The sequence below is a fragment of the Patiria miniata genome, unplaced genomic scaffold (assembly GCF_015706575.1).
Source record: "Patiria miniata isolate m_02_andy unplaced genomic scaffold, ASM1570657v1 HiC_scaffold_13, whole genome shotgun sequence".
In the NCBI taxonomy this organism is placed as follows: Eukaryota; Metazoa; Echinodermata; class Asteroidea; order Valvatida; family Asterinidae; genus Patiria; species Patiria miniata.
Window position 1 is genome coordinate 4018844 of NW_024037051.1, and position 18056 is coordinate 4036899.

Consider the following 18056-nt stretch of genomic DNA (forward strand, 5'->3'; position numbering starts at 1 on the left):
AGGCTCCCATCAGTGTTATGCTCTTTGTTTCTACCGTTGAAACACTTAATAACGCCTGGTGAAAGAGATTAAAACTACGTTCGCGATGATTTTAATGTGCCATTTCCATCGACTTTTCATCGACTTTTCTTCGAAATTATGATTGAAATAAAATCAAATTTTGTGGGACACACTGTAAAAAAATCGGAAATTTCGTTGGAAAATTCAAAAAGTCGGATTTCCGATTAAAATCGGAAAAGTTTCATCTCTGCAGTATACATTACATGACAGATTAATGAGAATATCTTACTCTTGCTTGCAAGTCCAAAATCAAGCTTTGTTGTTGCTGTATCATTCTCAGCAACTCATCAGGGACTGAGCCATCCGACCCCGGAGTTGTGGCAGGGGGATCCGTGACTTTGGGCCGCACCTGCGTGTCTGACGAGCCATTGGAAGCTGCAAATTGTTTTCAAAAAGGAAAGTGGTTTGTGGTAAACATTCACTGTCTCCTGACACTTGTAAACCCCAATGACCTAGACGCACACTTGGTATTTGTGTAAGGTCACAATATTGGCAACCAAAGGTGGGACGTTACCGGTAGATGTCTGAAGTGAGATGAAAGCTGCATGCTGTTAGTTTTCTCTTAAATTGTTGGGAGAAACCTCCCTTTAACATGTTTAAGTGGAAAACAACATCGAAAAGATAACAGGCCTAATATATTTCACTGCAAGGCAGATTGTTATTTTTGGACAGTTAACTTAAGTAACATGGTGTCCATTTTCCACTTGTGCATTTTTCTGCAAGTATCAAACAAGGCAATTGTGGGCTTCTTGTAAGTCTTGTCAAGTAATCTATTACTATTAAAATCAGATTGTCGGAAAAAGCTTGAGGAGAAGTGGGTTTATTCACTAATAAGTAGACACTGTAACTAACGTTAAGTGAACGCTGGAACTACAGTGTAACCTTAAACTGGTGTGCTCTGATGTTTAAAAGAGTAAAAAAAAGGCAAAAGCATTTGGCAATAGAAACATCTAAATTGACTGTTCTTGTCAAGTAATGTTATTGTTATTATCAAGCTGCCTGCAGTTTATGAGAAAAATTAAATTAAGTTTAACGTTAGCTACTCCGTCCACTTAACGTTAGTCACACTCAACGTAAAGAATATTGCAGGGGCTGTACATTGTAAATTTGTAATTCAGTATTTAAAACAAAGTATTTCGGGGGAGTAAGAATAGATACATGTAATTAGGTTTCCTAAAATGAGAATACTTGGAAAAATCCCCCTCCCCTAAAAGGGTGTTCCCCAATCTAACTCTTTTAACTTCTTTTAAAAGAAAAATGAATAAAAATGGGTTCCAGTTTTTCAGTTGAGGTAAAAATGGACAAATGATGGACCCCCAAATACACCCAAAAGACCAAACAAATACACACACAATCCATTCATACCTGGCGTCTCTATTTTGCCTAACATGATGAGCACCACAGCGATGATGACCACAGCGACTAAGACAAAGATGAAGACAGTGGTGATGGGATGACGCAAACATCTAACAGGGAAACTACGGCCTTGACCCTTGGAGGAGGAAGGGGCCTTGGGGCCACTCCTCTGGTACCCCTCCTTGCTCGTGGTGATCTTCTCCATGGGACCCTCATAGCGATCATAGATTGGGTTGACTTTCTTTCTGCAGATAAACAAACATGAGAAAATAAAAAGCACTGTCAGATTATAGTTCTGAGCTCGGTAACGGTTCAAATATTATGGTCACATCCTTGTCAAGGGGAGGTTGCAGCAGTATTAACCCTTTCCTCACCATGGGCAACTTTTGTCCACAAGGAACTACGCCCGTGCTGCTTACCAAAGGCGACTTTAGTCGACCAAGAAACCACACAAAGAACACCCTCAACACAGATTTATTCACTGCTTTTTAACAAGCTAGCATATTGGTACATTTGGCCACCCATAAATACCAGCTGAAAGAGTGTTTTCGGATATTTACAAAAATGTAAGAAAAGTGCTTCCGAAGTATGTCCACGCACAATTTGAGGTATGGAGTGCCTTTTGGTGATGTGGTGAAATGGCAATTGCAGTTTCATCATGTTCTTGGGACCAGATAAAAAAAAAAGGCATAACTTTCTTATTTTGCACATACGACTTTGATTTGTACATCACACAAAAGAGTAAGGCTCAAGGAACAAACTTTACACGTAACATATTTGATTTTAGTCGCTCCTTGACAGTGAAAATCAGGGTAGATAAAGTGAGTTTTCAACTTGTGGTCCATTTTCCACGCTCTAGTGATTTCCGCATGACCGAGCAAACAATTTGGTTCTGGGGAGAGCCAAGTCAATTAACAATGCGGTAAGGAAAGAAGTCAAGTTCTCATAAGTCAATTTCATGTCAGTCACAAATCCTTCTATCTCAAGAGCAGTAGCAAGTCACGTGTCATCCGTTGTTTTTGTCCATCCCTTGATGTAACCTTACTTGTGATTAAATTTTTGATAGAATCTCCAGCAAGCATCACAGTTGCTGAAATCTGATCATTAAAAATCTCTAAAAATGTTTGCTTTTTTTCAGCTGTTTTTGACATAATCAACACAGTACAGCAAGGTGTACATAGTATGTAAACCATCAAAGGTGAAACTATAAAATATATTGCCTTTGACTTTCAGTTAATTTGCTTTGCAAAGTTTCACTGTACATGTACATGTTAAATCATATTTGGTTTTTTTGCCAGTCATAACAAACATTATTGTTTCCATAAATAGGTCAACATCATATGATCCAGGATGTGGAGTTGGCAACGTTTCGTACATCATGCCATTCCGGCTCAACAAAACTATACAGTCATTTACAACCCAGGCCTCTTCACAATCCTCTGTCTGCATAGGATGTGGTATTGCCCTGGTGTATATTTTTGTTCTGGGTGGTACATTTACAGTACAGGTACATCCTTTTTCAACGAAAAGAAAAAGGGAACAAAAAACAAAAAAACAATGGCAACAACGAATGAATAATACTCAGTCACCCAAAATTTGGGAACGTACGTACATGTATGTGCATATATTGTACATTATATTGTTTTTCACATTGAGTACAAATCAACGGATGTATCATCGAGCAACTGGACAAATACCGGTACCTTTATCTTGGCCATACAATCACGCAAGATGGGCGTTGTGAAACAGAGATAAGAAAGAGAATTGGCATAGCGAACAAAATCTTTTTGAATAGGCAAGTCTTACTTTCAGGCAGAAAGTTAAACCTCAAATTAAGGAAACACTTGTTGAGATGCTACTTCATCTCAAAACTGATCAATGTATGCGGCAGAAACCTGGACTATACATCAAGAATCTATCAAAAGACTGGAAGCACTAGAAATGGGGTTTTACAGAAAAATGCTGACAATGTCCTACAAAGTCACAAATGAAGAGGTTCTGGACAAAGTAAACATGAAAAGAACAGTAATGAATGACAATTAAAAACAAAGAAAGCTACAGTATTTTGGTCACACAATCCAAGCCGATCTATAGTCATCAGAGGCCAGCTCGAAAGGTGGAAGGAAGCGGAAGAGAGGACGCCCCAGACACAAGTGGACAACAGACATCTTAGAGTGGAGCGGCTGAGATGTATGAGGGATGTGTGAGAGCAGCGCAGAACCGACTGGACAAGGCTGGAGATCTCTGATTGCCCACCTGCTGGCAAGCGGAAGGCACCACGACTAACTGACATGGTACCTGTACAAGCACATGTACACGTGGATGGTGTACATGTACATGTACAAAATGTATATCCTGTACAAGTACAGGTACATACATGTACATGTACTGTGAAAGCAATACATGTATATACGTGACGTGTACAATTGTACATGTACATGTATTAGTAGGCCTGCCATCTTAAGATACTTATTTCAAGCAGACAGACACAAGCAAAAACATAATCTTCAGACCGTCTGCGTACATTTGCCATACATGTACATGTACATACATGTACATGGCAAATGTGCATGCAGACGGTCTGAAGACTGTTTTACATGTACCGGGTACTGACACCATCCTTCCTAGAAAATTTGATTCCTGAAACCACATCCTCACAACATCAATAGAGAACGGCTGGAGGCCACTGAATTTTAGTGGATTTGAAATAAAAGAAAAATGCCTGCATTGGGAACATATCCCATGAATTGATCAAGTCAAACAATGAACACAGCGGTCACCAAGATGGGGTGCCACAAGTACAAATTACATGTGCTATACATGTAGTATTGCACTTGCATCCGTGCACTGTAGTTATTAGCAGATGTAATAAATATAGTAACCATCACTGAAACAATTGAATTACTGAATGATGTACAGTGATTTGTTCACATACAATGTATGTGTATGGTACTTCATGTACAGGTATTAAGAGAGAAATTTAGGGCCGGAATTACCAGTACATGCACTATCATCAAATAATAATGTTTCATAATGTTTCCATTGGAAATCACTTTTAAAAACCTATTCTAAAACCCAATTACCAGTACCTTCTTCAAACAAAACCACAAAAACTGATTTCAATGATTTCATCTTAAACCTAAACTAGACTTTCACTTGCTCTCTGTCCTACCTTGGTTTGGGGATTTCCTTCAATTTCACTTGAAGTTTATCCGGGAAAAAGAAAGTTGTGGCATAAGTTGGCTCCTCCATATTTAGAGACACACCAGGACAAAGCTGACCCTATAAAACTGTGTCTACATACATGTACATGTAGATCAAAGTACACTATGCCAAAGCAGTTGCCAACGGGGTGGTTTTTCTTACTTCCTCAAGTTTCAAAATCTCCTCGCAGGCATGTACAGTATATTATACCAGTATGTGTCCAAGATGAAATGTCTTTCCTCAAACGAAGCTTTAAGCAACTCTTAATGCCAAGTTCCGTGAATTGCTCTAAATCACATTTAACTGTACCATACATTAGTTTACGTCATCAAGCACATCCTGTTGAGAAATGCTGGAAGTTACTGGTAGTCCCCGTCTCCAAAAAACTGAGCAAATGATGGGAAATTCAGCTGTTGCCACCTACTGATGTGACTGCATTATGGCCAAGCTACCCAAGCATAGATAATCGGTCTTTGGGGCAAGGTCTTTGCCAATCTAGATCCCGTGGGGATTTATATTAAAAAAGTTAGGTTGCCAGTCCAAATAAATAACTGTGCTTAGCCCTATGGCTGATAGAAGTTCTATAAGGGGGTATAGGATGGCCTTCCAATGACAGACAGGTCGAAGGTTCTGGTTTTCAATTGGTTCATGGCTGGTCAGTAGTCAGATGCTTTTGTTTAAGTTGAAGTGTTTAATATAATTGTAAATTAAAATGAGGAGTTATTTTGTCGTTTACTGCACTTGAAGTTCACACATTCTAGTATTAGGTACTGTACAAGTATATGGAAATAATTATGGAAGGAGTTTAAGAAATTACGCATTACAAACAATCATCTCCCCACCGAAAAGTTGTATTTCGTTTGCAAATTGTAAAATAAGTCCTAGGCACTCCAAGCAAGAATCAAATTGAATAAGTTGAGAGCTACATGTAATGGACCAAATTCAATTTTTTTGGAACTTTTTAAGAAGGGTAAAAAATGGGTGTGGTCAGGACTTAAACTCCCGACAACTGTACATGTACATTTTGTTTTAAATACACATGAAAACTTACATACTATGTACAGGAAACCCCTCTTTAACTGTGGCTCACAAATGGGAATGACATTTGCTACAAAAGAATTGCCAGGGATCATTGTTCCTTAAAGGGAATTACAACATTTGCAAACATCAAAAACACAACTACCAAAATATTATGAAATACCTTACTGGACTGTTAGTGAACAACAGTCTAAAGCATCCTGGTGTGCTGTCATTTTCAAGAAAATTGTATTTTTGTATTAAGTTCCCTGACCTTACAATTCCCTGATGTCTATAAATTGCTCCATTTCAATTTAAGTGGGGTCAGGGAACCAGACTACAACTTCAAGAACATGACTGTTTTTCTTGGTTGTTTTTTTCCCAGCATCTACGAACACAGAACTTCAAACAAGACAGTGTAACAATACATGTATTACTGACCCCCCAATCCATCCATTTCTGAAAATTACAGCAAAGGCAAATATTGTATATTCCCTTTAAAATCATAGAGTGGTTTGTTTTATTTCTGTAATGTCATCTTTCCTTGAAATCTAAATCCAGGTCAACATTCACATGACAAGCAATGTGTGTAAAAGTAAAAGCAACCAAGGAGGACAACAATGCTGGTTTATGAAAGTGAAAGTTAACAATGTGAGACAAAAAAAGCACTTCCAAGGAAAACCCACTGTGCCCCCTCAAAAATACTGAAGGTAATTTGAGGCATGATTTCAAACGTCTTTGGGGATTTCTGTGTCAAGTTGTCATAAATTAGTCTGAACTCGTATCACCTGTCATCCACGGTGCCCTATCACTGGTCGAACGTCTGACATCTCCTGACATGCAAATTTATGCAAGCCATGCGCCAGCCAATCGGAGTTGACTTTACTAAATCGTGATGTCATTTCATTCCTGAATCAGGACTAACGCTGTGATTGGTCAATTCCAATGCAGTGTTTTGTAACACAACAACAACCGGGAGCGCATTCGCGTAACATGATACCGAGTGCTGTGCGCCGTGACAGTTTTTTTATCCATGTCTATGATGCGCAACCGGTGAATGACCGAAGGCCCGATAGGCCTATAGAAAGCGCCCACTGATTGGTCAAAATCTAGGAAGTCAAGAGGCGGGGTCTTGCCTAATTAATCAGCAAATTTGTTCGCGTGTAATATTCGCCGTGGTCTATTTAATATAGACTACATGTAGTCATAAATTTGGTCGACTTAAATTTAAAAATCGAAACAAGTTCAGATTTGTTCATCCCTGATTTCGATCTGTGGACACATTGATAATAACCAAGCTCTTTAGTTTGGCTTGGTTATCAGTACTACTGTCCTTTTGACATCCATATCAAACAATGTAATCTTAGCATCATAATAATTTACTGGTTAAAAAAACACACCTTCAAACCTGTTGAGTGCCTTCAATAATAAACCTCCAACAACACTTATCACTTGTAAGCAAACAGGGTTAACTTCCTGTACCTTATTTGTCCTCCACAGTTTAAAAGGGGGGAATGGGGGTTCAACCTCAAAAATCTGAAAAGCCCCCAACTTGTTTGATTTGGCAGATTTGTGGTCAAGAGCAAATGACCTGTTTCTCTGAAAAGCTGTGGGAAAAATCAACTGAGCTGTGTGTGCTCAATGTAGAAACCTGTGGAAATTTACAAAAAAAGCAGGCTTTCAAGAGACTTAGGCTTGAACGTTGTAAAGTCTGGCATGTTGTTTTGAAGCTCAAAATAAAGGAATCAGGGCAGTGGCATACATATTTTTTTGGGGGGGGGGGGAGGGGAGTCGAAACAAGAACGGCAACAACATGTATAGGACTGGGAGGAGGCCCTTTTCAGTTTAATCAGGGGACATGAACCCATACCGGTACTTTGAGAAGCCACAACAAAAACTGTCAAAAAATTAAAACAGCTGCCTTGAATTGACCATGGTACCAGATCTACATTGTATATTTCATTAACACTCATTGCTTGTAAAGTCCCCCCAACTCCCAGTTCACGGACCACTGATAAACGCCAATCAACATTGATGATTGGAGGGTGATGGCCCCATGATTGCCCTTTGATTCAAGGGCAATGGGCTGGTCAGCCAGCCCTGTCTGTCAATATGTCAGAACAGGTGGAAATGGGGTCAAAGGTGACTGGCTATTCCTCCTCATATTCAGCAAGAAATAATTATGCCATCTTTTCCAATTGTCCCTACAGCAAACAAACAAATCTGAGTGAAAGAGGTATGCCCTGCAGCATATTACTAGTTTTATATAAATAATTAAGACAACCCCCTAACTTGTACCAGTACACCCGCCATGTATGCAGTTTGTGTTCATCAAATTTGAAACCAAAAGACAAAAACAAAACCAAAACACAAGTATTCTGATAGTGATACATATCTATACCAAAACAAATCCGCCCTTGGGGTACAGATGTTTTTCCAATGCAAGTGACCACACAATTGACTCCAATATACATGTATGTCACATGTCATGCAAGAACTTGTAACTTTGGTGCAGTGACCACTTTGCAATGTGACCTGGCCCTCCTCATTGGTCAGTTCAGTTACAAAACTTTCCGTTGTGTCCGGGGACCTTGGCCTTAGTGAATTGCAAGCTTTTCCTGGTAGCAGGGTCACGCTTGACCTAGTGATGGAAATAACTGCTGTGATCGCTGTTCAAAAAATCACAACAGCAAGTTTTTCTTTTTATTTACAGTATGTATTTAGAAACAGTATTATGGTGGCTGGGGTATTACATGTTCATGCTGCTGGTATGCACACGTTTTTTTTTATGCAAAGTTTTTGAAAAATGGCCATGCTGGAAAAATGCATGTTGCAATTTAAGAATGAACTCTGTAATATTGGGATATACATGTAAGCCCCATTAGAATAATAAATTTATGTATAAAGTGCAGACTAATCCACCTCAACTCGCTTAAACAAAGAATAAACATAAAATGTACTATTTCAGTTTAAAGCAAATTCCAGTAGAACCTTAATACAAAGACAATTCTAAAAAGCCGTAAAAAAAAAATTCAGTCAATATTAATCAACTCAAATTATTCAATGTGTTTGTTTCACAATTATGATGTATGATGTAATCTTCCTGGGGGGGGGGGGGGGAGAAGGTGGAATATTGGTGGGATTTGATAGTTAATTTCCATTTCATGATTTGAAAAGAATGGCCTATATATATTTAGTCATAAAAGTAAAAGGACCAAAGCATTACCAAATGTCCTGATTGGGTACATTTTGGAGACAGAAAGTGACAGAAATAAACCACTTGTTAATAAATTGAGTAATTAGTAATTTCCACACTAACATGTAAAGAGCAATACAATTTTCGCCGAATTAACTTATGTGACGTACATGTGCTTTCACACTAGACCACTAGCTGGGTCTACATGTATTCAAACAGTTTGTTTGGGAATGTGTTAAAATATGGATTTTCTGTGACATGCCAATAGCATAATCAATATAGTATTTCCTGAGGCCTTGTGGTTTTAGCAAACAAGTGTCACAGCTGTTACTGTTAGCACATGATGAGATGAATTATATAATACTGTTAAGTAACAAGTGCTTTGGGGGGGGGGGGGGTGGTTGACAATGCCAATCACATACTTTTGCATTTCAAGTTCTTTTAGACAACTGACATCTGTTAGCAAAAATACTGAGAGAACATGAAATCACAACATCTCTCCCAATTCTTGGGCCGTAATTACTGGTAATTACAAACCACACTGACAATCTGATATCCACTGTAGCTCACTATCACAAGTCTCCCCCTAAAAACACAGTGAAAATGCTTGATATCTTCCAAGAAAAGTTCTGTTAGCAGTGTGGCTGTAGCTCTTAAAAGTATTACTGCAAGTCATTCTGTCAATTGAAGAAAGCTTGAAAGAGTTCATCTGAATACAATGCACACTTGTGATAATGCTTGGTACTAGGTTCAAGAGTCAGATCACATGATTGTACTGAACAATAGGACAGAGCAAACACACATAAACATATAATTGGGACAACATTAATAATTTTGATGCTAGATAATACCAGTACATCTACATTGTACGATGCATGTCTATGGGTCTACTTTGTACATGTATGACTATGACTTTGTCTTAGTTAAATATGTACATCCCTCTTAAAGGGAAGATACAACATTTGCAAACATCAACAAACGAAATGATCAAATTATCACGAAATACCTTACTGGATTGTTAGGGACTGACAGTCTAAAGCATCCTTTAACATCGTGGCTCCTGGTGTGCTGACATTTTCAACGCTGGTCGGCCGACCAGCATTGGAGAAAACTGGCTTTTTTCAAAAACTACATGTACATGTATTCCTAATTTTTTATATTTAGTTATTCTCACTTTCCTTTGCAATTGATTACACACCTGTGAAGGGGTACAAGCCAGTGCTAGACTGATTCTATGACTTTGCAATTCCCTAATCATGGTGTATTAATTGCTCTGTTTCATCTTAAGTGGGGTCAGGGAACCAGACTACAAGAACATGGTTGGTTTTCTTGGTTTTTCCAGCATCTACAAGCCCAAAAAGTGAAAAAAATCAGTTTAACAATATTTTCTATAACATACTAATCCTTCAAATCCATTTATTTCTGAAATTGCAGCAAAAGCAAATGTTGTACATTCCCTTTAAAAGAGTACATGTAATTCAATAGTTTGAATGTACAATGTACATCACTACCAATTACATGTCCGATTAAAACTATATGACATGGTTGAGGGCCAACAGTCTATTACAGGTATATTAGCTCCCCGAGGTATTGGAAGTTGACAAACGACATGTTCAGTACATGTACTGGAAGTTCCCAAGGTGAAGCCAAGAGAACTATGTTGTCAACTTCCATTACCCAGACTAGTCAGTAGTAGAGATAGTGAATGGCCAAGTGAGAATATGGCTCTCGCTCATGAATATGTAATGAGGTACATGTATAGTTGTGAAACTTTACATAAGTTAGTTTTAATGCATTCACCTTTTATGTACTGTACCAATAATTAAAGTAGAATAATTGTGCTGTCATTGAAATGCATGACAAGGTTTGCAAACTTTCATGTATCGCTTACTTGTACATTGTACCGGTAGTGCATATTCCTGGTGTCTCTCATGCATGTAAACTACCGGGTATTCTCTTATTTATTATATAACTGAAACCAATATTTCAAGAATACTGGTACCAGTATGTTCTGTTCACATCTGGAAATGGTTGCTTTTCAACAACTGTGAACACCTTCATAATGCCAAGTCCTGTAGAACGGCCGATTTACATGTACACATTATGCGGTGCATTGTACAACTGTTTTCCCCATAAATATTGATTAAACAAAGCAATTCCCTATGGACTGCATGATCATCAGATCACGCCACCTTTTGAAAAGATTTCCAAGTCTAAAGACTGAAGTGCATTTGATATTTGACATCCTGTGTTTGTTCACGTACACATGATCAGCTGACTCTGCACGGCCAAGTTATGGGCCTTGAAATATCAGATGTTCAGGACATTATTGCATGTTGACTGCAAAGAGAACCCTCGGCAACTGAAAGATTCCACTATTAAAAGGGAACTTTCAACATTAAATAATAAATAATAATTATCACATTTTATAACTTCACTTGATAGCAGGGTGAGAAACTGAAAAATAAAATAAAATAAAATCATCATTTTATTTCTTCAAAATTAACCGCCCCAACCTGAATTCAACATGTTTCTCGTGGCCTGTGTTACAAGATCGGGGTATGGTATGCAGTGTGTACACAGCAATCAACCATGCATTGACCGTAGGGCCCCACCCATGTGACGATGGAAATGCTATCCAATCAGTCAGTGTATGTTTGTAAAAAAAATAATCTACAAACAAAACAAAAACTCCTACCCCAAAAATCACATCCATAACCCAAAATATGTGTGTATTTTTCACAGAAGGAAAAGAAATGTACGGTACATGTACATGTACCGTACATGTACGGTATTTAGCTTAGGCCAAAAAAAAAATAGTTCTGCTTCAGGTTACCCTACATGTACTTTTACTACTTACCCTATTTTGACAGCCCCTACCCTAATTTTTTGGGGGGAAAGGTGAGGAAACAACCCCCAAATCATCAATTACTACCTTTTACTCTTGACTACACGCAGACACCTCCAAATGATTGAACATAAAACAATTGCCAAAAATAATTTCCCTACCTACATGTACCAGTACCTACCCTATTTTTTAATGCCATGTAATCGCGGAAGCAGAAGTATTTTGTTTTTTTGGCCAAAATTAACATACATGGGGCCACTTTTTTAAAGGAGGGGTGGCACTGGCAAACATACCTGTAGAGACCTGTATACAACATTTTTTCTTTATTAAAGAGGTTGTGGAATGCTCGAAGACATTTCCGTCATTTTTCAGGTATATGTATGGTAGCCTAAGGTGTGATGAAATAAAAACGACTACTGTGTCTGTCATGAAATGAGAGCTGTTTTTCAGGTCCTGTTTCGACCCAAATGTGCAATTTGTGTATAAGGCGTCGTTGGGGGCAGCAAACAAAACATAATAAACAGGACTCCCGATAATAAACAGGACTCTCGATGCAGCGTAGTATAAACGAGTCCTGTTTATTACGTCACGATTTACTATGTTTGTGCAGTCAAAATGACCTACTGGACTCTGCAGAGTACCTGTACATGTATGGTACATTATTTTAATCGTTCTCAAATATGAATGTGTCCCCCCCCCCCTGCTTTGAACAAAATGGACCCTGCACACAATGTAGGCAATGCAACAGATGCAGAATTGGGTCCTAGCTCTTTGGGGACTTTCCAGGGCAATTATATTCAAATCCCAAGGACCTTCGCAGGTGGCTCAGACAATTCCAAACTTTTCTGGGATTTCCAGGATGTGTTGAAAGTTAATAGTTTGCTTTCACTTTCTAAAGATAATCTTTGGAATGTTGTACATTCTGTACATATGGTATACATATCAGCATCCTGCATCAGATATGGGTCATGTGATGAAAGTGATTAGTAATAGCCATGTCCAGCCTACCGTACTTGTATTCTGTAAGGTGTAAGGTGCATGAAAAATAACGTGTGCACATATATTAAAGTCTAATCACTAGACCATGACATTACAACGGTTGCCTTATATAGACAAACATTGGAGCATTCTCAAGAGACCAAGGGGAAATATTTAGAAGTTCTTACAATATAACTCCCAACACTGGTGGCATGACTTGACCTGTCAAATCTCCACAGTGACCAATTATTTGATAGATATCAGTTCGTCAAGGCCAACTTTGGGCCAACTTTATGGTAGTTGAACTCTATGCATGACAAAGTTACTGATGTACACAAATGTATGTACTTCAAAGTATTAACAAGCTGCCCTGGATTGCTACATGTACAATGTATCGGTATCTTGGGCCATGTTGTACCGGGTATTGTACTCCACAAGTTCAAGTACCGTACTTGTAATGAAAGTTTTTGCAATATTACTCACAGTTTCCACAAATCCCAGAATTATACAACAGTAAACATTTTCTCGAATGTGCTGGTTACATGTATATGGTCAAACTCCTCCAAAAAAAATGAAAACACTATCAACAACTGTCAAAATGTTGACAGTTCATGTCTGGCAACCTGCCAATTTTCTTAACTTTGTACATTTGTACTCAAGTGCTTTAGGGCACCATATTGTACTTCAATGGTACCGTACTTCAATGGTACCATATTTCAATGGTACCGGTACACCATACTACATGTACATGTACATGTTCATGTACAATACTCCTGGCATAATTGTGTAGACCCAATGTACTGAGGCAACAAAAGTTTGAAGATTAGTCCACTCATGGGAAACCCCATTCACTCCTACGTGAACAGGAAAGTACCGGTACTAAACTTTTCCAGAAACATTAAGAATTTTCCCCCAAACGTTTTGAATTTCACTCCAAAATGACCTTGCAGAGTGTTGACACAAATCAGGAGCACAAACATTCTAGCACATTAAGGGATAAAGTCTGATGTAAAGAAATGTTTTGTGTGCATACCGGGTTCGGTACCGTAGTTACTGTATTGTTCAATTTATGTTCCCCGAATTTCCCCAAACCCTTGACAACAGTCAATCTGGCATGAGGAATGGAGTCTATGCAAGATTGCTCCGGGGGATAATGTTAAAGTAAGAAAGGCAAGGAACAAAGAAACTTTATAATCAGACAATGCGGAAATGCTATACATGTATGCCAGAATTTTCCATGTGGGTGCTACCGGTATGGTTTTTTTTTTGGGGGGGGGGGGAGAGGGAGAGGGTAGTAAACTACCTGTAGGTAGAGTTTCTTTGTATATTCTATGCCAAAGACTTGGTTTTGGAAAGCTGCCAGCTTTGAAATTGATGAGCCCGATCGACGCGGCAAAAATTGTTCTAGCTGATTGGTTAACTCTCATAAAGTAGAGGGGGGGGGGGGGGACGATTTGCAAACACAAAGGCCCAGGTACTGGTACGTGTCTGCACACCTCTACCGGTAGCTAGGTTACACCAGTTTCTGCTATTGTGAAGCATTCAGACATTCCATATGTTTTTTCAGTTACTTAGTTGCAAAAGTTAGGCAAACATCCATGCAAGACTTGAAACAAATATTTCCAAGTCATACATCTGTAGGCATTATTTCTTGTTAAAATCTCAAGGAACAGATTAAGATCACCTTTGATTAAAGATCACCTCGTGGTTATGAAGAAAACATTTAAATACAGTGACTTGAAAACAATGAGCAACAACTGTTATGTGTAATGCAGTAACTTGAGGGGAAGTCTCCTGTCTTCTATACTACAATCGCGAAAATGATTCGGGGGCGCTGCCATTTTCCCGACCGGTCTCCGACCGGTCTCCCGTCCCCATCGCGCCTGTTGGCTGCGGGGGATGCGGAACGGGGCCCGGCTATTTTCGCCCCATATTTCCCAGAATTCCTTTCCCCATTGAGCCGGCCGCCATCTTGCGTACGAACCGGTGTCACGTGAAAATTCGACTCCTATGAAAATCGGACCCCTATTTCCCTATTATTGGTTGATCCCTCGCACGTACGTGACAGGTCACTCTCCCAAAATGATCCTAAAATAGCACAGTATCGTACTCACGCGTGCGCAGGACTACCAATGAGTCCACATTTCATGGAGTCGGATATTCACGCTACACCTGTCGTGCCACGTATACGTATACGTTCGTATAGAGGTGCCACGTATACGTATACGTTCGTATAGAGGAGCATGCGCTGCAGCGCATGCAACGGTATTCCATGCAACATGCAAAGCTGAAGGCATGCTTGCCCCACATTTTCTCAGCACTACTAGCTTCGTTTGATGGTCGTTTGATGCATTGATTATGCTACAATTTTCTCTTTCAATGGTAAGTCCGGTTTGTGCTATGACACATTATAGATTATAGTTAGTAGTAATTCTTTCGAACACCTCTGGCAAAGGATTATAAGTATTCTTTCGAACACCACTGCTGGCAATGACAATTGTTGTTTGTGAAAAGTGTGACCCAATCGCGTGGGCCTCGGACATGGCGATCGTGTAGTATTTACTAGAAGGGCCCGGTTCCTATAGGGAACAAAATCCACTTTAAAAAAGCCCGACCAAAATAGTTGGAGACATTCTCAATAAACAGGTATGTAGATAGAGGGCCGGGTTTTGATTTTTTTTTTAGAGAAATTTGGGGGGGGGGGGGGAAATTACGATGACAGCACAGCGAAAACACGCAACCCGAAAATAAAGATGGCGATTTCTGCGCGACGCCCCTAACCACTTCGCCCCATCCCCACTTCGCCCCATCCCCACATCGCCCCATCCCCACTTCGCCCCATCCCCACTTCGCCCCATCCCCACTTCGCCCCATCCCCACTTCGCCCCATCCCCACTTCGCCCCATCCCCACTTCGCCCCATCCCCACTTCGCCCCAGCCGTTACATGTAAAAAAAAAATCTCATCTATTTTTTTGGCTTAAAAAAAAACTATTTCAATAGATTCACTAATTGCTAACCAACGGAAAGAATTAGCCCATCACCAAATGAACAATTCATAACCAACCTCTCAAGCTAGGCTCTCCCCTACTGAGAAAAAAGCTTGAAGTAAAAGATCCAACTTTGTTCCCAACCCGGCTATACCAACCCGTCTCCCACTTATCTGAGAACGACAATACCTTTGACATCCTAATTTCACTCTTGGAGGAACCAATCTCATCAATGAAGTTGTAAGTCTCACATATCAGACAAATTTTGACGGAACATTTTCCTCAAGGCAGTGAGTTCCTTTGAACTCACTGAGCTGACCCATACCTACGGGATTCTTTTGAATCCAGCGGCTGATGATTTTATTTAAGCCATCATTTCTCTCATCTGTGTCTCGAGCACCTCATCAGAGAGTTTGTATTTTTCCTGAGTTTCTAGAATTGGGAGCATTTATTATCTGGGGTCTTTGGCAGTTTATTTGGTCTGCACCCCTAGCCTTCCCTTTTTTATACTACATGGGGCGAAGTGGGGATGGGGCGAAGTGGGGATGGGGCGAAGCGGGGATGGGGCGAAGTGGGGATGGGGCGAAGCGGAGATGGGGCGATGTGGGGATGGGGCGAAGTGGGGATGAGGCGAAGTGGTTAGGGGCGAAGTGACATGGGGCGACGTGGAAATGGGGCGAAGCGTCCGACACCCGTGAGCACGCACGGCGCGCAGAATCGTAAGGCACAAACCGCGCAGGAACAATTTATTTGTAGCTATTGTTAGCCGATGTATTTTTTTACAAGTTTTCTTTGTTACTCCTTTACACAGGACTCCCGATGACACCCACATCACATGACCAGCTCCAACCATGCTCCAAGCATGCTCCAGTGCATGCTTCAACCAGTTCCCAAAGCAAGAATCTCGACTCAAGACGAAGACGTGACGTGCTTTTTCTCTTTACCCATTCAAAACACATTTTTCTTCTAGCCATAATTTTATTATTTAGAAGTCATGAAAATGAAATAGTGCAAAAATAATCACTCTTTTCTGCTGTTTTATGTCCATCCTTTTTTAAAGTTATATCCTTGGCTTAGTTGTATCCAAGAATAATTATGGAATGATTACCCGTCTCGCTTGAAAGTCTTTCATGGAATGTTTTTGCCTATGCTAAACAAGCCTGGACCGACGTCCCTAACGAAAATCGCTCCGAAAATTTGCTACAATTATATCCCCTGAGTTTTGTCAAAGTACTACCCTGTATTGAATGCAAATACATTATTACTAAAAAATGTGTGTGTGCATTGTACCTGATTTCATTTTCACAGTTTTGTAATAAATACATTTAACATGTGGTGCTTGACATAATTATGAAGTGCTCTAATATGTCCTTTCTTATAGTTTTACTCTCTTCTGCAAATAAACGTGTTACAATACTTTGCTCTACAACCCCATCACCATAATAAAAACACGAACTGTTATAATGACATTAACTACTACTTAATACATAAAAAACACCCCCTTCACCATAACGAATATAAATTGTTGCCCACTTCCCCGGAAATATAAGTGACCATTCACAGGTGTAACATAAGTAGGCATGGGCGTCGCAAGGGGGGGGGGGGGCAAGGGGGGCACTTGCCCCCCCCCCCCCCCCGAAAGCAAAAAAAAAAGAAAAAAGAAGGGAAAAAAATGAGTTCAATTTTAAATTTAATGAGTTGGGGGCTAAATGTCCCTGCCCTTCTCTAAAACTGATAAATAAAGAATGTGTTGAGAAAAACAGGCATTTTTTTGGCAAAAATATGTTTTGCCCCCTCTAGAAAACAAATCCTGGCGACGCCCATGTAAATAGGCCACACAATATCCAACCCCCATCCCCACTGGCTTCCCACTCCTCTCCTCTGTAGTGAGAACTATGAATACGACGTTGTAAAGGTCAAGATCAAACCGCGTTTCATCTAAACTACCTAATTGTACAGTTGGTGTATACGTCCTTTATGGTTTGGCACCTTGAAAAATCAATGTTCAATTTGACTGGACAATATTCCAGCACAACATTAGTTATGAGCTTTATATACATGTAATGAGACATTGCATGAGACAATCGGTCGGCAATAAATACTTAATTTCATTCAACTGTTGACAGCAAGACCTTCCTAATCGGTGCGCAATTTAAAACAACATTTAAACGGTATGAATCCCAGCACAAACATAAACCTCCACAATATCAGCGATTTCAATATCACCATCTCCCCTCTATAACAAAAACCATTTCTCCCCGTCCCTGGAAATATTTCTCCCCATCCCCGGAAATATTTGTGACATGGTTGACGGGTTGTACGGAAATTGGGCGTTCCGACTAGCACCTTTCACCCTAACTAGCCCCTCCCCTATATTGACAATATGTCCTGGACCCTCGCACAATCTCC

General features: G+C 39.8%; 1 protein-coding gene and 1 long non-coding RNA gene across 4 annotated transcripts in view; one reads left to right on the forward strand and one right to left on the reverse strand.

The window, feature by feature from the left end:
- The window catches only part of LOC119720243, a 41125-nt gene that overhangs the window by 8347 nt on the left and 14722 nt on the right, over positions 1 to 18056 (reverse strand). For both annotated transcript variants that reach the window (XM_038189866.1, XM_038189875.1), the window contains 2 exons: positions 1426 to 1661; positions 290 to 435 (listed from right to left, as the gene is read on the reverse strand). In XM_038189866.1, coding sequence (XP_038045794.1) covers positions 290 to 435; positions 1426 to 1661 — 382 coding nt within the window. The remainder of the gene's footprint in view (positions 1 to 289; positions 436 to 1425; positions 1662 to 18056) is intronic.
- Positions 14749 to 16518, forward strand: LOC119720257. Of its 2 annotated transcripts, none has more exons than XR_005270085.1 (3): positions 14749 to 14836; positions 14868 to 15041; positions 16459 to 16518. It is a non-coding gene; the product is annotated as an uncharacterized LOC119720257 (long non-coding RNA). The 2 variants fall into 2 exon arrangements; XR_005270086.1 differs by having other exon boundaries at positions 14769 to 14867; positions 14899 to 15041.